The following is a 23,720-nucleotide window of genomic DNA, read 5'->3' as shown; positions in this document are numbered from 1 at the left end:
AAAAACTGACATCGTGGAAGGCTAAAAAAGGAACCCTCTCGGGTTAAAAGTCATGCGTTGAGGAGAAAGATTTCAGTACAGGACAAAGGACACCTCAGATTATTTGAACTTGGTTGGGTTTTTTTCCACATGTTCCCACTTTATTTCCTCTTTAATCTTTGCCTGGGCTGTGGAAACCAACCAAGACATTTCGGATTTCCCAGGTCCTCATGCGCCAGCAAGGGCACGGTTTTTCTTGGCTGTCACTGCTGGGAAATGTTTTTATTTGATGGGTCTTCCACCAAAGGTGGGCCTCAATTTAAATCACAAAAAAAACCCCTCTGCTGTCTACCTGGAGCTTTAAAAAAATTAAGAAACACAGCCCTTCTGTGCCCCCCTCCCCCCAGATGTCTTCCTCTACCACTGAATACTCAATTCACTTGCTAGCAAGCTTCAGCACTTTTGGCTTGTCTGACCTCAAACTGAGCTGACACTTCACACCGATGGGCAGCTGAACTCGGTTTCTCCCCGCAGATGCTGCGAGCGCCCTCGCGGACAAGGCTGGTCCTACCAAACCCCTTCCTTGCAAACTCTTCGTGATGATGTTACTCAACATCCTGCACAGGAGGCACCAGGCTCTCTTCCTTCCTTCTCCTCCTCTGTCACTGAGTGGAACAGGAGCGAGCAGCCCCAAACACCCAGCATGAGCCACACAGCATACTTACCAAACCCAACAGATAAGATAAATAGATAAATATATGTCTTTAAAAAGCACAGACCACACAGATACAGCTTTTTTTTTTTTTTCAAAAACATACTTCATATTTCCTCTTTTATTATATAAATATGTTTAACCTTTTACTGTAAGAATATAAAATGTTTTAAGAGGATCTTTGTTATTTTTTATACAAATTCACAAACAGTACAATTAATCCATAGGGGTCTCTGGGTTTGCGTTAACTCCATGGTCTGGCCTGTTACTGTGGAGGATTTGAGATTTTGAACAGATGAGCAAAAAAAAAAAAAAAGCCAAGATATTTTTCTTTAAAACAAAACAAAAAACAAACTTACTCTTCTTTAAAATAATTAAAAAAAAAAAAAATCTAAAGACCCAGCTCCATTTTATTGACAGAACAGAGATAAGACAGATGAACTTCAGTCTCCTCCCCTTCACATTGCAGCCTCAGGGCCTGCAGGCCAGCTCTGCTCCTCTCCACCTACAAACAGGAAGCCTGGCATAGTGACCTTTTGTAGGTGATTTGGGAGGGGAGGGGAAAGCATTTGCATATATCTATATATAGAATTTTTTTTTTTTAAACTAAGTTGCATTTTACACGTTTCTGTTAACAGTAGCCCAATCCTCAACGTGGATTCTCACATTACATGTTTGTGCTAGAAGAGTAAAAATGCAGAAGCACAGTTCAGGTCCCCAGTCCCCAGTGCAGAGGGAGGGAGAGGCACAACCAGAATGTGAAGGTGGGACACAGTAGGGTAAGCTTAAAATCAAAAGTTTTAAAAAAAAAAGGGGGGGGGGGGGGAGAAAAAGAAGAACAAACCCAAGGGGCATTATTCCAGTCTAGGCACAAAAATGTTTCAGTCTCAAAATCTCTTTCCTGTAAGAATTCCAGGGCTTTTGAGGAGGGGGGGAAAAAAAAAAAAAAAAAGTAACAAATTAAAACGAGGTAGCCAGACATCATATATATATTTATATATATAGAATATATTCAGCAGAAAAAAAATGTACTTAAAAATCCACAAGAACAGCAACTTCAAATGTCTTTAAAAATAAAACCATGTGAGAAAATGAATACTGTAAAGAGGAGAATGAGTGAGGAAAACTGGGATCAGTTACAGGATGTAAGCAAGGGATAGATGGGAGTAAGAGGCTGTTTTTGTAGCAGTAATTTTTTTTATGCATTTCAAAATAAAAACAGGTCACAGTATCTCAAATGAAGCAGAAATGAAGCTGGAGATTCTTCCTCAAGACCCCCGGGTAGAGGGGAGCTAGCAACCCCGTCTACCCACTCACCCCCGACCTAAAGAGGAATGGATATGTAGCTGGATATGTCTGTCCCTGTTGCCAAGAAGGAGGGGGGGAAAAAAGAGAAAGATGAAAGGGAAGATGCGTCTCGGTAACTCTCGGTGTCCCCCAGTGCACAGGAAGGCTTAAGAGACTGGGGTCCGTGTCCAGTCCCCACAGAGACAGGAGAAGGAGGAAATGGTATCTTCATCTCGAGAGATGGGGGGAGAGAATGGAGTGCCTAGGCTCTTCCATTCACCATAGTGCAGGATGACATGGAAACATACTGACAAAAGGAAAGGCTGTAGCTATCCCTAGTCTCAGTGCAGTGGAGAACTGGAATAGTGGGAGGTTGTATCCACCCACAGCAGAGAATAACATGGAACTGGAGATTGAAAACAGATTTAAAAAAAAAAAAAAAAAAAAATCAATGTACCTAGGGAGCAGTATTTCTGTCACAATTCCCAGCTGACAGAGGAGGGGCAAGCGCAGAGGTGGAATGGTTATTTTACCAAAAGCTGTGTCTGTGCCCAGCGCAGGATGACTGGGTGGCCACATACATAAGTGTAGCTAGGAAGCCTTTTCTGCTGTTGTTATTGTTTGTTCCCATCTCCATTCCCACTCTCCTTTATATAAACCAAAAATAATCTATTCTGAATACATGGCAGAACAAGGGTCTGTCTTTATCCATCCTTAGTGCACGAGGGGATGGAATCGGGGAGTGGGGATAAAGAGGGGTGTCTCTAGCCCCAGTGCATAAGAGTGTGGGCTTCTGCCTCTTCCGCAGGGAAGGATGCTGCGGGGGAAGGGGGAGCTCCATCTCCCCAGCATGGAGCTGGAGGCATGACCTGGAAAAAGGATAGGTGCTTTCTCTCTCTCTCTCTTTCTCCCTCTCTGCCTCCCCCTTCCTCCTCCTCCTCCAGAGCAAGGGTAGGCAGACAGCACAGAAGGGTCAAGGATATACTCTCTTTCTCTATGTTCCTCCCTCCAGTGCCAGGGTGCGTGGGTAGCATGGCTCTGTGCGTGCCCCTCTCTCTTTCTCTCCTCCATTGCAGCAGTCAGTCAGTCAGTCAGTGAGTCCCTCCAGAGGATATGGAGGTCTCAGGGCGCCCCCCTCCTCTCACCTGACCTTTTCGCTCTCAGTCATTTCCCAAAGTCCCAGGTTGAGCACCTTGAGGCAGGGCAGCTGGGTGATGCGCTCCAAGCCCCGCTTGGTAATGCGGGTGCAGCCGTAGAGATCGATGCCCGTGAGCTGGCTGAGGTGTTCGGCGATGAGCTCCAGGCCCTTGTCGGTGATGCGGACGCACTGGCCGATGTTGAGGGTGCGGAGCCCGTGCATCTGTCGCACCATGCGGTTGATGCCCTCGTCGCTAATGTGGCAGGAGCAGAGGGAGAGGGAGCGCAGCCCGTCCAGGCCCTGTGCGATATAGGCTAGGCTCTGGTCCCCCACCTTGTCGCAGAAGGAGACGTCGAGGCCGGACAGCCGCAGGCTGCCCATGGCCAGGTGCATGATGCCCGTGTCGCTGATGTTGTCGCAGGAGCGCAGGTTGAGGCTGCGCAGGCTACTCATGTGCGACAGGTGCAGCAGCCCCGCGTCCGAGATGCCCCCGCAGAAGCTGAGGTTGAGCTGGCGGAGGCGGCCCAGCCCGCGGGCCAGGTGCTTGAGCGAGAGGTCGCTGAGCTTCTGGCAGTCCTGCAGCGTGAGCTGCTCCAGGCCCAGGCAGCCCTCGGCCGCGCTGCGCGTCATGCCCGCCAGGTGCCCGATGCCCACGTCGGAGAGGTGGCGGCAGGAGCGCAGGTTGAGGCTCTTGAGGCGCTGCAGGCCCCAGGCGATGAGGAGGAGGCCGGTGTTGGTGATGTTGCTGCAGCCCCCCAGCTCCAGCACCTCCAGGCCCTTGAGGTACTGGGCGATGCGGCCCAGGCTGCTGTCCGTGATCTGCTTGCAGAGGCTCAGGTTGAGCGAGCGCAGGGAGCTGATCTCCGCCACGAAGGCGTGGCCCAGCCCGTTGTCGGTGAGGTTGTAGCAGCCGCTGAGGTTGAGGCTCTCGATGTCCGCCATGCCCTGGATCACGTAGCTCAGGCTGCGCCGCAGCGACAGGATCTGCACCCGCCGGATGCCCCGCGCCGCCAGGCTGGGGAAGAGCGAGGGGTTGGCGCGGCGCAGGTGCAGCTTGGCCTCCACGCCCCGCCAGACCGAGCGGTGGTAGGCGGCGTCCCGCCAGGCCGTGCACACCTGCGCCGCCCGGCCCTTGTCCCGCACCTCCAGGTACCCGAAGATCATGGCCAGCAGCTCGGGGAACAGGCACGAGATGTGCGTTTCCATCGCACGCCCGCGCCCGGCCGCCCCCGCCGGCGCCGCGCTCCCCCTCGCCGCCGGGCCCGGCCCGCTTCCGCTCGGGGCCCGCCCGCCTTCCGCTCCGCGCCGTGCCGCGCCGCGCTCCTCCTCGCCGCCGCCGCCGCCCTCACATCGCCGGCCCGGGCGGCGCGGCCCGGACCGCGGGAGACGCTGCTGCGCGACCGCCGGCCCGGCCCGGCCCCGCGCCCTGCGGCCGCCGCCGCCGCCTCCTCCTCCTCCTCTACCGCCGCGCCGGGCGGGCCGCGCCGCTGCTGCCGCCGCGCTGCTGCGGCCGCGCCGCCCCGTGCCGCATCGTGCCGCCTCCCGGCGGGCGGGCGGGTGCGCCCCGGCGGCGGCGGCGGCCCCTGCGCTCCGTCCCTGGTGCCGGCCGCCGAGCCCCGCCGCCTCCCTTTGTCTCCGCGCTGCCGCCGCTCACAGCCCGCGGCCCCGGGCCGCCCGCATCCCGCGGCGGCGGCGGCGAGAAGGCAGCGAGGGCAGGGGGTCGCGCCGGCCCGGCCCGGCCCGCCCCGCCGCCGGTACCGACTCCGCCGCTCCGGGCCCGGCCGCCGCCGGCCGCCTGCTCCGCTCCGCCGCGCGCCGCTCGCTGCTGGGCCCCGGCGCCGCGCTCCGGCCGGGCGGGAGGGGGAGGAGGAGCGGCGAGGCGAGGCGGGGGGGAGGAGGAGGAGGAGGAGGAGGGAGGGAGGGAGGGAGGAGGCGGCACTGGGCCGGGCCTGGCGGCGGCGGCGCCACTCGCCTTCCCTCCGCCCTCCTCCCGTCCCGTTCTCCCCCGCTCCCCCCCCCCCCCCCCCCCCCGCGCCGCTTGCGCAATGGTACGATCCGGAACACTCCGAGCCGTCGCCCTGGAAACAGCGCGGCCCATTCGCTGCGCCCCGCCGTTAACCCTTGCTGCGCTGCGGCGCCACCCCGCTGCCCGCCGCCGCCGCCGGGGGCGCCACCGGAGGGGGACCTGCGGGCGCGCAGGCCTCTGCACCCTCCCCGTCGGGGGCGTCCGAGGCACCCCCCGAGCGGCGGCGGCCGTCGCCCCCCTTCTTGCCCTGTCAGTGTGGAGAAGTCGTGGCTGGGCGCCGCGTTGTCACCCTCGGGTGGCGGCGGGGGTGGGCGCTGCGTGAGGAGGGCCGCAGCGCAGATGGCAGCCCCGCCGCGCCTCGGCCCCGCACCGCCTCGGTCCAGCCAGACGCCTCGCTTCAGGCCTCCCTGCCCACCCGCTCCCCGTGAGGCCCTGGCGTCTGCCACCGGCCGGGTTTGCCGAGGGCCGGCTGGTGAACCAGCCCTTGAGCGCTCTGCGGACCCCCGGGCCGCCGGGCCCTGTGCGGAGGGACGGGGGCTCACGCCGCTGCAGAGGGCGGCGAGGGGGAGAGCGGGCCGCTGCCTCGCCCGTGGCTGTTGGAGCATAGGCTGCGGCGGTCTGCGGCTTGGCCTTGACACTGCGCGGTGGCATTGAGGACCAAAATTTGGGAACTCCCTGTCTAGGCATCCCTGCAGGAGCGATAGGAGCATGGCTGTAAATAGCTCGGAGATCTGGGTAACTGTCAAGGTTGCTGGATCTCTGGGTGGACCATTTCAGGGCCTCCGTGATGGGAAATGGAAAAACTTCTGGAAATGGCTTTCAGCTAATGGTCTCCTTGAACTAGCTCTGAAAGTAGTTGAAGTACTCGCATAAAGTGAGCAATTTCCAGCAATTTCAGGAAAGAATGTTTGAAATCCGCATTTCCTATGTGTCTGTAGCCTAGTGTAATGGTAACTGTGCATGTTTCAACACTGGGCAGCATTGCGGCAGTGTTAAAAATGGGTTAAGTTCCACCAGAGATCAGGTAAAGCTTTTCAAAACAGTTTCAAAAGAGCAGGACTGCCTTCCTGTGCCAAAGGCCTGTAAAGAAAAAAATAAAGTTCAGATTTGTTCAACACGACAGGGCGCATTTTTAATGCTGTTTGGATTAGTAAAATACTACCAAAATCAGCCTAGTTACGGACGTGTTTGCTGTACCAAGACTTTCACTAACCTGAAGGAATAGGTTCTATTTTAATCATTATCTAAATTTATATGCTACAGAAATGCTCTTGGCTCCATCTTCACCTGCAGATTCCACATTAGTTGACTACTTAGAGGTTAAACATTTAGTTTTCATTTTGCTCTTTTCTTTCCTTTTTGCTTTAAGTTGGAGGCAGGGCAAGTTGTAGGACTCTGAGGCCCTGATCCTGCCATGAGATCCCCGTGCATATAAGCATCACTATCGACACTAGGCTGTGGTTTGGCAACGCAGAAAAGCCAGCGGTACAACTCCTAGTATTGGCTCAAAAATCGGGTGGCCGCAATGATGTGAAGTGCTGACCTGGTATTCATTCACTCTGCCTGCTCGAGTTAATTCAAGAAGTTTTTGACAGGTTAACTTTTTACTAGCAGACTTTATGCCAGATCAGGTATCACTGTACACAACTCCAGCCAGATCAGGTATCGTCTGCGCCCCTGTGGCTGGCATACGGCCAGCGTAAAATTGGCGTTGGCTCCGTATCGTGCGCTCTGGCTCATTCAGCAGACGCGTGATCACGTGCCTTGGCCCGATCCCGATCAAATTTGTACTCCTGGGTGATCCAGCAATGTGTAGACCCGGTTTTAGTGAGCCGCAGTCCCACACAGACACTGTACTGGGGTGTCACCCAGTATGAATTATCTCTGTAGCATTATTGATCGAGTTTTGCGCTGTCGGGGGCAGCAGGGATAGTTAACCATCGGGTTAATAAGAAGAAGATTAGGGGCAATAGATTTTGCTGGGCAGCCACACTGCAGATCTACTGTGCTCAGACCAGTCGCGGAGCACTGCAACCGAGAAGGAGAACTTCCATGAAGCGAGGAGTGGGTGAAAGGTGCGGCGCCTGGCGGGCCGCGTGGGCCTGCCGCGGTGAGGATTGCTCGGCTGAGGACAGCGGGATCGCTTACAAGAAGGCTGAGTCCGGTAGACATCAGGCAACGCGTGAAAGAAATGTGGTACAAAGGTGGTGTTGGTGTATCTTAGTGATTGTTGCATTACTCATAACTGGCAAAGCTACAAGCAAGTTGCACAAGTCATTCTGAAAGAGTGCTAATGAAGTCTTTTACCGTATTATCCCAAATTCGGCTGCAGAACCGTACCGTGGAAATAATGCGGTATTTCCTCCCTCTAAGCCTTTCACCTTCAAACCACATTTGAGGGGGAGTAGGGAAAGGCATGCTCTTTAAGGCATAAAAGCTTACCTGAAATACTTTTTCCTTTATGCACGTTGTGTCCGTAACACCGGTCCTGTGTAACCAGCAAAGGTTAGAAACAGACGATGTGTTTTCTGGAGACCCTGAAGTTCCCTTTCTCACATGTTACATACTTTGAGCATCTGTGCTTCCTTGTGAACAATTAAGATTCACATGTTAAATGGAACAGCCCTGGAATTTGGACTCATAATCCTAATCTACTGTGGGCTTGGTTTGGGGAGGGGACACAAAAAGTATTTTTCTAGTCGATTTTTATTGCTCGCTTTATCTAAGTGACAGATGTTTGGAAATGGAGGTTTAGAAAGACAAAGTAAAAGTGCATGAAAAGCGCCGATTTATCACATGGTTGTTCGGTGGACTTTGTGTTTGCAGGAGTAAGGAAATATGTGTCATGTTTTTCATGATCTCATATGGTATAAATAGGAGGTGGTAATCACCGTGCGATAAACTGTATTTTATTAAAAATCCCTGCCAGCCTCATATGCACTCTGACGACTGATACGTCCCCCTGGAACTGTCTCCAGCATTCCAGCCCCTTGAGCAGCTCCCAACAGCCGCTTTCTCTTTTTGAAAGCATTTGACAGAGAAACGTTTCATTCTGGTTTTTCCCCAGTTACACCGGTGTTCAGCGGAGGCTGGGCAGCTTTGCTTGGCAGAGGTTCAGGAGGATCCGATAAAGCTGCACCATTGTCTATCCTGTATCTTTTATTGCGTGATTTGGCATAAAGTCCAGCAGGTCTTTCTGCAGCTCCCGTCTCAGTCTGTCCCTATTTGTTTCTTTTGCTTCTCAATTTGCAGGGTAACTTTTGACTCGATTTAATCATTTAAGAGAGAGCAAATACAGAGTCCTTCCTTACCTTTCCTTTTCTCCTGCCACCCTGCTCCTGTGCTTTCTGCATTTTTACTGCTTTAGCCGCGGAATGGAAAACTTGGAATTTACCTGCAGGAATGTGGTTGGCATTTGGCTTTTTCTTACCTATGGGCGGTGGCCACTGGGACTGCAGGGTAGAAATGACACAAAACCGCTTGAACCCGTGGTCCCCTAACCCTTCTCTCTCTTTTGATCCAGTTAACCTTAAATTAATTCCTAAAGTAATGTATTTTCCTGCCTTGCCTAGCTAACCGTACTCCTTTCCCTGAACTGGCTCCTTGAGAGACTGCGTTCCTCCTCGCCCTCTCTTGTGCCCTGCAGTCGCTAATCCCTCCTCCTATGCCCCACCTGACCGTGCTGTCCCACAGCCCAGCGCCCGGGAGATGAGAGGCAGCTTCATCCGAGGGAGCAGAGAAGACGGGGGGGTGTGGGGTATGCAGGCAGCTCGGATTTGTATGCTCCACTCGGTACGGCTATGGTGATCAAAGGGATATTAGGGAGGTAGGAGCCCAGCAGGATCCTCATTCAGGCAGACAGCTCTGGAGAGCTAGGCTTTCGTTTAAAACAGTGGTGCTTTACTTCCCACCCTTGAAAAAAACAAGGCATGGATGGCCTCAGCCTCCCTCGTCTGTGGCGGAGGCTGCAGGCTGGTGCCGTTTGGGGTGTAGCCTGATACAATCCGTTAGCTAATTTCCTGTGACTGGCTGATGTTGGGGTTTCAGTCTTTTTGTCCAGCCCACCACTACGTTACTCTTTGGTTTAAAGCGTTTTGCCGCAATCTAAGCTACAGTGGGGAAATTTGTCCTCTCCAAAAAATGCAACTGGCTTAATGAGTAGTTCAGCTAATGCTGGTTTGGGGCTGGTTCAAGTTCCAGTGTCGGCCATGCTCCAGGGGGCTACAGTTGTCCTTCACAAACTGGCTTCCAGACCTTGTCCATCAGATTTGAAGCATGTCCACAAAAATCAGCTAAGCCCGATAGAACCCATGGTCTTAAACCGGGTTTAAAGTTGGCTTAGTGGAACTTCTTAAAAGTCAATTTGAGGAATGTTTTTTGTGTATGAATGAGACCAAAGTGGTCCTTTTGCATTGCTGACACCTAAGCCACCGTGTGGCTTCTGACATGGCTCAGCAAAATGAGGGTGCCAGCTTGTTGTGGAGACAACATGGTGCTCCTCAGCATTTCACCCTGAGTGGACTCCTGACTACTACTGTAGAGCTTTTCTGCTCATAGCAAGGTCAGAGAAGCCGGTGTCAGAGAAGTGTTTTAGAAGTTCCTTTCCTTTCTTGAATGTCAAGCAAAAATGATCCCCTAGAACCCTTCTGCGAGCACAACCAGTAATTACATGACAAAGATCTCTATTAAGAGTTATGCGTTTAAGTGTAGGCAGAACAGACGTGTAATGTGCACATTTTGGATGCGTAAGCATATATACATATCTATGTAGAGGCATACACACCTATATAAATCAGGATTGGGCTGTTAAGTGGATGGATTCCCTCTGGAATTCGTGCTGGTCACGATCTTTTTTTTCACCAGAGATTATAAAGAAAATCTAACTAGTTGGTGGGTCATTTGGAAATTGTAACGTAGGATCCTCGTGCATGCGGAGCTTCATTGTGAAGCTTAGGTCGCTATGGAGCTTTCCTTAAAAATAAAAACCTGGTGTTTTTTCTGTACTTTGCAGGTATCGTGTCTCTAATAGGTGCTGCATGAGAGTGTATTTTAGGATCACATGGTTCCTCCTGCATGAAGTAATTCTGATCTGCATTGTGTATTTCTTGGTGTTGGGGGTGGCTTATTCAAAATGCAGTGTACTGTGAATATGTGGTTAGGTGCCGGGGCAAAATTCAGAGCTAATGTCTCAGTGCAAATGCCAGCTCTAAATTTGAGCGTTTGGGATTTGGGTATTTTCTTCAGGTTTTGATTTTACTTGTCAGCCAATAGCTGACAAGAATATAACTATGCTGATACAAGGAGGAATGGTCAGAGGATGTGGAGCGTGGGAGGTCTGGATTATATTTCCAGTTTTGCCATTAAATTGGCCAGCGACTGTTGCTGCTGTAACAGATTGAACCAAGCATAAATGAAAGGATGGCTTGAAGAACCAAAATAATGTATTATGGTCCAGGCAACTGCGCTTGAGTGCCGTGTGCCTATCGTGTATGTCTCGTCTGCTCCTGTGGGACAGGACTGGCTGGTGGTTAGAGCAAGCGACCTGGGCCCCTGGCCGCAGGCGATTCTCTGACTCCACCATGCATGTCACACCCTTCGTGGCTTGTACAAAGCTCGGTACTCGATGGTTAAAATCATCAAAGGGAAAATGCTCTGGGAAGGCAGGATGTAAAATCTCAAACCTCAGCACTTGCAGTTCATTGCATTGGGTGCTGATTTAAGTGTTGGGCTTTGTCATTGCTTTATTAGCAGTACCAAAGACGATGGAGATGGAAGAAAATATCTGATGTACTCATTATTATTAAAAGCAGTGGCACAAAAACAAAGAGACCTTTCAGGCAGTAATTGCTTTCATAAGCCATTCCTGGGGATTGAACTCTGAGACCTCTACAACTCGATCTAAAAGGGCCAGCCCCTGCAGTCACAGCAGAAACATGTGTGTCCAACATGCAGTGTGGTACCTGTTACAGCAACAGGTTTGTGAAATCTTCCTCTGTCACAGCTGTTTTGTCCAAAACCCAGCAGAGACGGCTAGATGCTGTGTGTGTGTGTGTAGCTCCGCTGACAGCCAGCACATTCAGCCCGGGATGGAGATGTTCTGGCCTCTGGCTGAGGTTGGAGAAGAGTGGGTGCAGCCTCCCCTCTGCCGAAGGTTTCCATGCAGTCAGGGCAGATGTAGCAATACTTGCCAGCTTGCAAGTAAGGATAATTTGGCTATCGGGGAAGCTTTTTGCTGTCCTCTCTGTCAGAAACTTCAAGGAAGAAAAGGCATCCGTATCTGGGCTTGTCCCTCTCCAGTCAAGCCTTGCATGGGGCCCCAGGAGCGAGGTCCAGGGACGGGTAAGTCCTATGTTCTTGCGATAGCGAGAGTTAGAGGTAACCTCTCAAGAAGGTAAGCTGGACCCGGGGAGGGTACGGATGTAGCTGTGTAGTTCTTAAAACACAGGATTTTTGTACCCGTGGATTACTGCTGCATTACTTTTGACTGTTAACTCCTCCCCCTCTGGACCGTGGCCACCAGCACATTTTCAGGTAGTAAATAGCATTCTAAAATTGGCAGTTCACTCAAATTGGACAAAGTTATGTCACCTACCCTACAAGCATTGGCTCCCAAGTAAGTTTTTAGAGAAAACCTGAAAAATAGGGCAGTACTGTTTTGGAAACATGCTGTGAACATCAAAGCCACAGTTACAGCCCAGCACAAACTGCAGGTGAGAGTTACAAAATGCAGTTTTGTACGGGAGGCAGGGTAAAGACACAAAATACAATTTTATACTTTTTGGATTTGCATTAGTTCTGGCCAAAGGGAGGTTACTTTAACATCTTGTTCCTAAAAGTAACAGCGCAGAAACTGTTGGTGCTAAATTCACCAACACATGTTATCTACCTCTGCACGGCAAAAATCTTGAAAATGCTCTCTGCAAATGCGGGGGTAAAATTAAGGGCAGACGCAAACAGGGTGGGAAGAAAGTATAGAGTTCACCGTGTTGGAGGTGGAAATACAAATGGGCGAAACACGATCTGTGTTGTACACTCGTTCGTTCAACTTGTTTCTACAACGTTCAGAAAAAACACAATAATCCTTTGCCTACAGTGTAATGTAAATTAATCTTCTATGTGACCAGCCCCTGTCATGTACAATGAGAACAACTTTCTTCAATCCAGATGGTTCCAAATGTTTTTTAAAAATGTGTGATGCACAGGAAAACGTAAGCTAGAAATACTGCTTTTACTCCTTTTTTTCCCCCAGTGTACATGCTGACTAAATTATGTGGAAAAGCCACTTTCTTTCCACTATTTCACCCCTGAGATCTAGTATTTTCCTAGTCTTGTCGGTGGTGGTGTTCCACACTTTTTGCCAGCAATTCTGGTCTATATTCTTTATGTTCCTTTTGGAACAGTGAATCCTTTCGTAAGAAGGTTATTCCTTGATGCCCTGAAGCAGGAAACATAAACAAAAATCTCAGATGTATCCAAACTGTGAAAATATTTATAGAATTACGGTGGTTGCAAGGAGATGGGAGACAGCAGGTCACTAAATAATACTCCTTTGCATATCCGTAGCACCTCTCCTTTGGCAAATTGGCAGGCCTACGTAATCATGGGACACCTGCAGCTTTGCAGCATTTCAGGTTGTTTTGCAGGTTTTAGCCCCATCGCACCCGTGGTGAAACTGAGCCCCAAAACGTATCTTCTGCATGGATGGGAAATTAGTACCTGCGGCTTAACTTTGTTTGAAATCCTGGATGTTTGGGCTCATGCTGTCTCACGCTAGGTGCCCAGAAGTATAGGCATGAAATCAGTTTTTGGAAACTTAGGGCTGAATGACTTTCCAGCGTCACATGCTGGGTTTGTTGCAGGGCCAGGAATACAGCCCAGATCTCCTGGCTCCCTACCCACTGCCTGAACAGCAAGGCCAGTCCTCAGCTCCATTTCAAGGGATCCTAGAGAGCATTGGCATTTTAGCAAGTCAGCTGGCAACTTAGCTATGTTTTGTTTAGAATGGTTCACATTCTTCCATCTAATTCCCACACTGAAAATTTCCAGCTTCCTATTTTTCCCGAGCTGTCCCAGCAAGAGGTATTGAATATGCAGATGTGATGGCACACACTCACACACGTGCTTTTCCTGAAGCAACCCTCAAAGTTTGTTCTGGATGTTTGTTTTACTCTGGTTCCTCCAATCCCCAAAGTGACATTAAACAGATTTTTTTGTTTAACCTTTGTATGAAACGCTCTCTCTCCCTTTATTTGTAAGGATATGCGGTTTTAGTTGCATTTTGTTATATTCCCTTGTACGTGGAGGAGACACTGTAAATGAAAACATATTATAATTATTACACACCACGCACAAATGTCTTCTCAGACATCTCCCTTACATGCCTTCTCTAGAACGTATTTTTGAACGTGCACGTCACTCCATTTTCAAACCCATTCATGTAATCAATAACTGCTTTCACTCTATGAGTGTTCAGCCATATGAGGGCTGTTCACTCAAAGCCTTGGAAATGCCTCTCAAAGGCAACTGCAGTTGTGACCGAGAGCAGGAATAGGAGCTAAGGAGGCTTGGTAGCCTGTTTCCTAGTGATGAATCTCTCAGTACAAAACCAGCACTGGGCTTGACCGAAGAACTGCACGCTGTCAGCACAAGTGAAGTAAAGACAATGGAAAAGCTGGCTTCTGCTTCAAGTGAGGAAGTTATTTTGCTGCAACAGCATAAATCCTTAATAGCATTTTTTGCTTTCCCTGCAATATAGAGGCTCAGGCAATTTCTTCTCTCCTCCTACACCCTGCCCAGGGTAGGGATGGGTGCATCTATCCTCATACACCAACTTTCTGTGTGCCACACCTGCAAACACACATGCAAGCATAACCCTTCTATGCAACACAGCATGCTTCCCTCACCCACAAGACAAGCAATTCTTACCTTCTCTGCAAATACACTATTTTTTTTGCAGGACAAATACATTTTTCACTGCAAGAAAGTTATGTTTGTCCAAAAGAGCCAAGATTGCATTGCAGATGTACAGCTGTTCCACCTACAGAAATTCCCTAGTCCTGTCTGGTCAACATATTCAATAACATATTGCCAGAGAGGATAAATATATTCAAGACAATGGGGGAAAAAATCCCCAGTACTGTAAATGTCCTTTTGAGTGATAGCATTAAAAAATCAATCATTTAAGTTTTCTCTATTTGAGTGGCAATTGGAACAACTTAACCCACTGGATTTCTCCCACTGGGCACATGTTTTCCCTTTAGCTTCAACGGAAGAATAAACACATTTTTTTCTTTGAAAAAAGCTGTGTCCTATAGACTGTTCTCTTGTGTTTGGCAAGTTCTGCCTGAGGTATTACTATGAATGTGGAGTTAATAATAACTGTACATGGTTTCACTGAAGGGTCTTTAAATGCATTAGAGACTGTAACATATCACAGCATCCACAGGCAGGATCACAATACCAGTCCTGAAATAAATTTACCTCCCCTTGGCAGATGAAGGAACTGAATTTCAGAGTCTCGGTTAGTTATAACCAAAATGATATGGCTAAGCAAATCAGCAGTGGGAAGACAAGGTCCCGACCTGAGCCCTTGCTGTAGTCACCAGACACAGGGTCAGATCCCCACCTTGCCTAGATCAGGAGAGCTCCAGACGAAGTCACCACAGCGAGGACTGTTTGTGCCAAATCGTCGGCTTTGTACGTGCTCCTCGCTGGAAATGCCAACGCAGTGCAATTTAAGTGCCACGTGTTACATGGCCACAGAGGACCATTAGCATAAAGGTGTGATGCAGCCTCGGTGACCGGGGAGGGGAGGCAGGCTGTGCCTGCAGGGGACCTGACCTGATGTCCACCCTGTTGCCCAAGGTAACGTTTGGCCACAGGAGCGGATTTTAGCCGCTGTCTCCCAAGCTCTGGTAGCTTCTGAGGAAAACGCCCTTCCCTCTGCTAAACTCGTGCATGATCATATACCTACCTGAATTTTCACCAGGAATGAGAGTCACTCAGTAGTTACTTGTTTCCTTCTTTGATTGTGATTCTGAGACCTGGTAACAATCTCACGCCATCTAGAACACTGTAGGTGTATGATCATTCAAAGATGACATCAACCCACATTGCATCAAAAAAAAAGCATTCCTGCCCTCCCTCAGCTCTTGATAGCAAACTGGATTGAAAAACTGGTTGGCATTAGAAATCAAAATATCCAAGTGCCTTTCTGAAGTTTGCAGGATCATAACGATCTGACTCGGGTATCCTTATCCAGCCCAGCTGCACTTGCTGCAGGAATGGTAACTTTTAAATCCGTATTCAAAGGGCTGCAAAATGTGGGTACTACCAAGTGGGCTCGCAGAGCAGCTTAGGGCCAAATTCTCTCATGTCCATCATTCATGGGCTTGTACACTATTTTCTGAGTAGATGAGGTGTTAAATAAGCACCTACATTTTCCAGATAATTTAACCCCTTGGAGTTTTGCTTCTGGTGGTTACAGTATTTTTCATGTCAAAAGCAGGAAAGGCAAAGCGCAGTTTTCCACAGGCACCTCTGAAATCTGATTCCTTGTTTTGAAGTCTAGGTGTGGGCTGAGCTCTTTGGAGGATAAAGTCCCCGCCAGTGGAGTGCAGGATGTGCTCAGAAAAACCTTACGATGGGTGGAAAGCCAGTCTGGTGACAACTTGCAGTGGCTGTGTTGATGTAAAGCAAGTTTTGACTTTTGTTAGCCTTGCTGGGCAAGCAGAGCTGTGGGAGGAGAAGATGGATGCTATTCTCGTGTCTGTACCATTAGTAAAAATGTCACATTACAGTTCACGTTCATGTTGAAGAGAGAGGCTTTTGGATAGCTTTGTCGGTTAAAATATCTATATAATATGCTTCAAAAACTGGGTCAAATTCAAAGTCATTGAAAAGGAATGCATGGTAGCGCCTTTTAGTTAGTTTTCTAGTTCTTTTTTCTTTCTGCTCAGGGAAGGATTTACAAAGCAGCAAATACTAGCTGCTACACTGGAAACCTCATCTGTTCTGAAAAGATAATTTTATGCAGAGGCATCTTTCAAATTAATGCTTTGTTACTAATTTTTTAAGACTTAGATTTAAATAATTATTCTTTTTTACTACCGTGTTCTTGCACTTCAGGCTTTGCCCTGGTAACACAGGCAGCAATATGGGTTTAAGTAGTTGCTATCCAAGAAGATGATGTTCGCCCTCTGTGCAGTTGTGCCCTCAGCATGTGCCAGTGAGCTATGAAATCGGTCAGGGAACAGATCCATGATCAAAAAACCTCCCAGAAATACAACTTTTCTTGAAGAGCCAGTGTGGCTCCCTGCGAATTTAACTCAGGCGAAGCTGGTACTGCTGTGGCTCAGCCCTCCCCAGCCAAGTGCTTTTGATTCCCTTGTGAAAGTTAGGCAGTTAAATAAGTAAAACCTAGTCTTTTCTTTTTGTAAGTTTAATTTCGAATCTTTTTATTCCTCATACCGTCTTTTTAGCTGCTTATGTTGTCAAGGGGCTGCACCTTGAAAGAGCAGTATCCTGCAGCACAGGGCTGGGCTGGACCCGCGGAGTGGGGGAGAGAGGTCTCTATTACCCTGGTAATGCTGCCAGCAGAACCATATTGTCAGGCTCCGGCCTCAGTTTTGGCATCCTGAGCTTTAAGGGGCAAGCTGGCACATGAACAAATGGGCGTGAGCTGACCATGAATAAATTTAGACTGGAAATTAGAGAAAGAGTCACAGCTTTTTGTACGGTGAGATGCCAGAGAGAGTAGGGACCCCAAATAAACCACAGCTTTGAAGATGCTCACTGAGTTTATATATGGGGTCATATGATGTGTCACTGAAAAAAGGTACAACCCCTTTTTGCTAATAGTAGACCTTATCTATTTAAAAAGAAAAAAAAATGCAATGATTTAATTGAACAGTCTAGTTAAATCAGTACCAATCTTGATTTTGAAGGCTTTGCTTTTGGTTTAAAGGGTAACTAACCTACACAACACTGATAGACTGATATAACTCTTCCAGATTAGGTTTGCATGAATGCGCATTTTACTGAAAATGTGTATCTGGAAACTCTTTGTTTAAGCAGGTAGCAGTGTTCTAAGAGCATTTTACAAACAAGATCTAAACCAGGATACTTTATTTTCTACAGATAGAATTGCACATCTGTGATTGGCGCTAGAATGAAGGTGAGATATAAAATGATCTTTTTGGTACAAGTGTACATGCAATCTATTCCCCAGACAGTTCGAACAGGTTTAGCTTAAATCTGTTGCGTGCAGAATTAACAGGAAATTCCTTCACTGAAGTGTGATGGTATGGAAGATAAGTTCTGAAATTGGTTAAATCAGTGTAATCTTCTGATATAGACAGGGCTTTATTTACAGTGTTTCAGCCTTTTCTACATCTATATTTTAATATTAAAATGTAATAAGCGTGCTTGGAAAATTTATTTTTTTTTTTTTGTTTGGAAGCTGTTTGTGATAACTATATAGATGATACAGTTGATACACTGGGGCATTATTCCCAAAATGTTTTGTTTATTATTTGCACTTCGAATGCACTGGATTTGAGCAGGAACAGCATTTAATTGATGGGCAGAAGTATTTGGTGGTTGAAAGAACAGAAAAAGCAAGCAGATTTTAATTTTGATCCTGATTCAGCAAAAATGAGTAGGCGTATGCTTACTTTCAAGTACCTAGTCTAATGCTTTGCTGAATGGAGGTAAATCTGCACCACAGATTTACTGTTTTGAACCTATTGCTCAGCCCTTCCTGCACTTCTCTTTCCCTTTCTGTAAGGTAAGGGGAAAATAGTGGCTGTTAGGGTTGTGGGGACTAATGTATGAGGTGTATGTGCTTGCTTTGCAATTCTAGAGTGGAGGAAGAGCTGATCATTAATATTATTTTCATTAGACTGGACTTTATAAGAACATCTTTGAAGACTCTAACAGGAAGAAGAGAAATTAAATTCAATTTGAATTTATTCCATGGCTTACTGTTTCCTTTGGAAATGTATATATCAAGCTTTGCTGGCAGTGATTTAGCTGACAGGAGGCTATTGATCCGAGTCAGTCTGACACTGGTCCCTGTGACCTACACCGAGGTGCTGAATGTCCAAGACAGAGCAGTAACCGTGCATCTCGCTGCTTCCCCTGGACATTTTCTCCTGGAGAGCTAAGAACCACTGCAGCAGCAGCTTAACTGTATTTTAAATATTTTAGTTTCTTTGCCAGTTGATGTAATTATTACAGAGTATGGAACAAGCTAAGAGGAATTTATACTCAGAGCGAAAATGAGGCCTGTGAGATGCAGAGACATAAATCTTCTTGGTTTGGGATGACTCCAGTGGGACTGGGAGAGTTAGACACCCCTTTAGGGAGGATGAAGGGTGCTCCATGCTTTGCAAGATCAGAGTAAGGAAGAAAACCCTTAAAGTCATCCAGCTGTTTCCATCCCCTGGCCTGTTCTGAAATCTCTGCAGAGAAGTTGCTTTGACTTGGATTGCCTTTCGCTGCCTCCTTTGCTCACGCTGTCAGAGAACTTTGTCCTCTTTTCCTTCCTAATCTTCAAGGAGGGCTGACGTACGTGCTCGTAACCACCATAACCCGAGTCCAGAGTTCTCATGCAAATCCTGCAGCCAGCATCAGCTCTCTAGCAGGACGAGGGCTGCCCTCCTGTCACTGCTGGAGGGGTCCGTGCCGCAGACAGCTATGGCAGGTAACAAACCAGCTCCCAGGGTTGGCCCCTGGAAAACAAATAAAGGAGGGATGTACTTTCTTCTTTTCACTTTCCTCGTGTCTTATGCCCCTCTAGGATGGTTAATCCTCCACGTAAACTTAGCACTTGGGAAAGGTGTTGGCTAGATGGCCTTAAGGTTTGGAGTCTTTCACTCCTGGAAACCTACAATGTTGGGGAGCAGCAGGGTGGGCTTCTTAACCCTGCCTGGGCTTGTGTTTCAACCTGACCTCCCATGGCTCCTTTGAGGGGGTCTGGGGAACAATTTCTGAAGGGGAAATCATTAGTGCAGATTAAGGAGATGGGGTGCCTATTTGGCAAGTAAGCTGTGACTCTGTGGGCATGTTAAATAAGCCCCTGAACGGTTAGCAGAGGATAACGCGCTGGTCTAATTTCTTGTAGGGCTTGCCCATATGAATAAAGTATGCTAAGAAGGTTTCAGTTTGTCATTACGGATGATTTGCTGCAGCCCCAGAAACCCTGGTATTCTAGTAGCCGTTGGAATAAGAAAATTTGGGCCAGACATGTCCCAGTTCAGGTCTCTGGCTCTCAACTGTGGTCACCAACATGCAAATAGAGTTCCCATGGAAAAGGAAACCGGATGGCCTGGATCTGTCCCTGGGAATATCGTAAATATGGATGGTTTCCAGGTAGGTGTGTACCTGCAGGGATGAGTCTATGTTGTTTTGTTCTCGATTTCAAAAAATTGAAATCGGTCTTGTTTCAGCACATGCAGCTTCTGCAGGTGTTCCACCGGTCACTGCTGAGTCTCTTGCACTTCTCTTTGGGACAGCTGGTGGTGGTGTCAGTGGACCAGGTTGGCTCAACACTGGGATTTAATCTGCTGTAAGAGTACAACTACCGCTGAATCTCCTTGAAAGGGAGGAGGGTCGTATCTGGGTTTATCCTGGAGTTTGCTCCTTTTTTTTTGTAGTGGGAGGGATGATCTTGCTCCGGGTGAGCTCATTGCCTGTCATGTGAAATATTGTGGCATAAATGACAATGTTCATAAGGCTTTACATATATTCCGTATCTTTCACTAGTGAGAAGCTGTTTTATTCATAGAATCGCTATCCTTTATACCTCTTCTTGTTTTAAATGGTGAAAATATTTAGTATCTGGCCTCTTCTGTTTTCTAATACTTCTGCTTTACTTGCAACCTTCCTCCATTCTTGCTTTCCTTGGTGAGGCACTTCAGGGACAGCTGTCACTGGGTCTGCTGAGACTGGCAGGTATATCTTGGCATTTGCTGCACTACATGCCCTGGTGACAGTGAGGCTGGATGTCATTGGCCAGGGGAGTCATGGAAAAATGAAAGAGCAAGGTAGTGGTGAAAGGAAATCTGGATCTGTCAGCGGGGGTGACAGGTGATGAGATGCAGAAAAGGTAGCGCATGAGCACATCAGGAGATAAAACGGAGTCTATAAGTATCAAAAGAAACAAGCAGGAATAATCTGCCCTTCCAATGGAGACAGACAGCGCGTAACAATTCAACAAGGCAGGGCAACGTCAAGACAAAAGAGGTGGACACAAAGGACGGATGCTGGGATACTTTGAGAAGGTTTTATTACACCTTCTGTAACACCACAGTGGATCTGGACCTATGGAGGTCACTCCAGTTGCTGTTTAAGTAATAATCACAATACAAATAAGACATTTAGGTCTGGGAAGGTTGACACCAGTACAGCAATGGGGTGGTACTGTCCTGAGAGAGGGACAGGCTGGCAGCGGGGGAGCAGCACAGGACCAAATTGGGGGTGGGGGGGTGGGGGTGTAAAGGATTATTTAGGTTTCTGTGTGAAGGCTACATTTAGCTTCGAGGGGCTTTTTTTTTTTTTTTTTTTTTTTTTAATCTACACTCCTTCTAAAAATGCTTCAATTGAGTGGGCAAATATGTGACTTTAATGAGATTCCTGAAGTCTTCATAAGAACTGTGGTTAAAACCAAGCCTGGCTGCCAGAAGCAGACGTATAGCAGGGCTTTACAGTACATCTCTTGGTGCTGTCAACCAGCAGGTCCATGGCACAGAATGAGAGGGCAGGGATTCCCTTTCGAGCAGCACGTGTAAACCCCTTCCTCCATCTCTACTGGCTCCTTAAGTAGAGGAGACTCCAGTGAGTATTTTTCCCCTCTTGAGTGTCTTATGTCAGAGAGAGCAATAAATGTTTCTGGATGCATTGGACATTGTGAGGCGTTAAAAACAAGCATTGAACCACAGTCAAGTTTCAAGAATAAACAGGAACTTGAAAGACACTCTTGATCATTACAGGAAGAATGTATGTCCAGTTCTCTCCAGCCTGGGAGAAAGCAGACAAGTTGCAGAAATGAGGATCATTTGGGTTACATGGAAAGAGACCTACATTTTCTTTCAACACTCCTTATAGCACTTGATAAAGATCTGTGTCGCACTTGAGGACATCCCAAATTTTTGAAAAACAATAAGGGTAGGACAAGGAATTTGCATGAGTAACTCTTCTTTTATCATGTATCAGGGCTCTCTTCCAGCCAGGGTTCAACTTTTTTCATGGTCTGCCAAATCTTTTTTGCCTGTTTGCAAATGATCTCATGGACATGACCTCCCCTTCTTGGAGTCTTGCGTCTTCCCTCCAGTAAACACGGCAAGGACGGTATTGGGAAAGCGGTGATAGCTCCCCAGCTGCTGCAGCGTTACTTTGGGAACTCGATGTGTAAATTTGTGCCTTGTGCGCAGTTGTCACCTCTGAAAATTGAACAAAGGCAAACACAGGTACTAATTTTAGGCAGTCAGGCAACACCGTAGACAGTTGCCTAGGGCAGCGGACTGTCGAATACAGCAGAATGCCAAGGCTTTATGAAGATGCAGGTTTGCTGCCACTGCTCTTGCCTCTAAGAAGGGAGCATTAGACCTTTAATCTGAGAGTTGAGATTCATGTCCCATTTTCAGGCGACAGCTCCATGACTGGCCTGAGGTGATCCTCAGAGGTCTGGGTGCAAGCATCAGACCTGCAGTGCTGGAGCTGCCGTGTGGGTTCATGACTGCTGTTTGAGTGGGCCAGGCCCACTGGAAGGGGTGGGATGGGGCCTTTTTCAGCAGAAGCGAAAGCAGCCCCTGGTTCTGGAGTTCTTTCTACCGCCTCTTCTTCCCCTACTGTAGCAGGAGTGGTGTGAGTTGGTGCGAGTGGACTGGTGCGGGGAAGGGATGGTTTGGGATGAAAGTGGGAGTCACTTGGGTGGCAGGGGGTGGACAGGGGTGATGGCCAGGAGGGGTGGTCTGCCTGGGTGAGTCTGTCCTGGATCTGAGACAGGGGTTAACCTCGGAGCAGAAAGGCAGGTGAGACCAGCTTTCTCCAGGGCCTTCCCAGTACCCATTCGCGTAGTGACCCCCTTCATGTCACTTGTATGGAGCCACCCCAAAATCCTGCTCGCTCCTAGCCTCCTTCCCCTGAACCCCCTAAGCCCTGATGACCCTGCCACCATCCCAGTCGGTCATCTAGGATTACCTGCTGGCAGCTCCTTGCCCCCCTCTCTTACCTGATGCTTCACTAACTCCATTCATCCCAGCCCACCAGCAGCCCCACTTCACCCCACCTCTCATCCTCACAAAATTTCACTGACTTCTCCCACCCAGCCCTGCTTTGGCAAACAACCTTGCCAAAGCTGTTTGAACCAGCCCTGCAGTTGAGCTTAAAAAATAACCCAAGCTTTTTATTTACAAAATAGAAAGCTCGCTTTCAAGATTTTGGTGGCAAGTAGAAACAGGCACAGGGAAGAGGGATAGACGGTATTCTTCGGACCACCAGCCAAGCGCTTTGCAGCTTTCAGTCTGGAAGTTGCTGGCTGAGGCTAAATCCCTCCAACAATGCCTCACCTGCTATTATCTGAAGTCATAAACACAGCCAGTGAAGAAATTATTTCCAGCATCTTAAAAAGGACTCACTTTCATAATGCACAACTTAACTCAATGGCGGTCGCTCTCACCAGCAGCAGAATTTAGGTAGAATTCAGAGTTTCAGACCTTTCCTGCTGAAGCATCTCCTTCAGTTGCCGCCTTTGACAGGATAGTAGGTTGGCTGGATAAGTGATCTTATCCCATACGGCAATTTTCATGTCTTGTGTTTCAAAATAAGATCGTCGCCTTGCTCGTGCTTGTTGGCGGTCGGGTTGCTACTAGCAGTATTCACAACACTTTGCTGTTGCTAATCATCAGCTGCCTTCTCATATTAATACATAAAATAAGAAATTTAATTAATGCTGTGTGTTTCTGGACCAAGTTTCACGTGAGCATCTCCCAGGCTTTACCAGGTGGAAAGGTTTTTTGTTTCCACCATGCCACAGAGCCGGAGGTGGACCACCAGCCCAGCGCCACGCAGTGGTACCTCCTTGTTGCCCCATGAAGTGCTGTGGCTGCACACATGGGCTAGGAGAAGCTCACAGGAACACGGACATGGACATCACCTGTACTTGTGGAAGTGCCTCATCGGCTGGTGCCGTCTCACATTCCTGACTGGGAGAGTCACCGGGGTGGCTCACCACGGTATACTTCTTTCTCAGAATCCATAAGGAGGCTTTGTGAGGACTAAGTTGGAGATACACCTCTCCCATCGTGTCATCTATTTACGTGGCATGTGCCTTCTATGCGTGTATGAGACAGCGAGGGCTTCTCCACACCCCCCCGCCCTAGTTCTTCCTTCTGGCTGTGGTGAGATGGAAAGGTGGGATGCTCTCATCTCTGTCAGCGAGAAGGTTTTCTGTATCTGAAGGCTGGCTTGGAAATTCTTTAGGTGACATCACACCATGTCTGTGCAGACGCATTGTTTGTCATGGAAAAGCCATTCATCCATACACAACTTCCTTCCTCCCCAGACTCCCAGAGATA

The 23,720-nt window shown here is 48.5% G+C and overlaps 1 protein-coding gene across 1 annotated transcript; it reads right to left on the bottom strand.

Moving 5' to 3' along the window:
* Positions 1-2,455: 2,455 nt before the first annotated feature.
* Positions 2,456-4,322, bottom strand: FBXL14 (F-box and leucine rich repeat protein 14). Its single transcript, XM_009949660.2, has one exon. The coding sequence runs from the start codon at positions 4,320-4,322 to the stop codon at positions 3,120-3,122; it is 1,203 nt and encodes a 400-aa protein (XP_009947962.2). The 3' UTR covers positions 2,456-3,119.
* Positions 4,323-23,720: the final 19,398 nt, after the last annotated feature.

This window comes from Leptosomus discolor, chromosome 1 (assembly GCF_034619465.1).
Source record: "Leptosomus discolor isolate bLepDis1 chromosome 1, bLepDis1.hap2, whole genome shotgun sequence".
NCBI lineage: Eukaryota > Metazoa > Chordata > Aves > Leptosomiformes > Leptosomidae > Leptosomus > Leptosomus discolor.
The sequence above is the reverse complement of the archived record's forward strand: the minus strand, read 5'-3'. Positions and strand labels throughout refer to the sequence as shown.

Bases quoted from the DNA above. Each gene is read 5' to 3' on its own strand.
- FBXL14 (XM_009949660.2), bottom strand. From the start codon at position 4,322: ATGGAAACGCACATCTCGTGCCTGTTCCCCGAGCTGCTGGCCATGATC.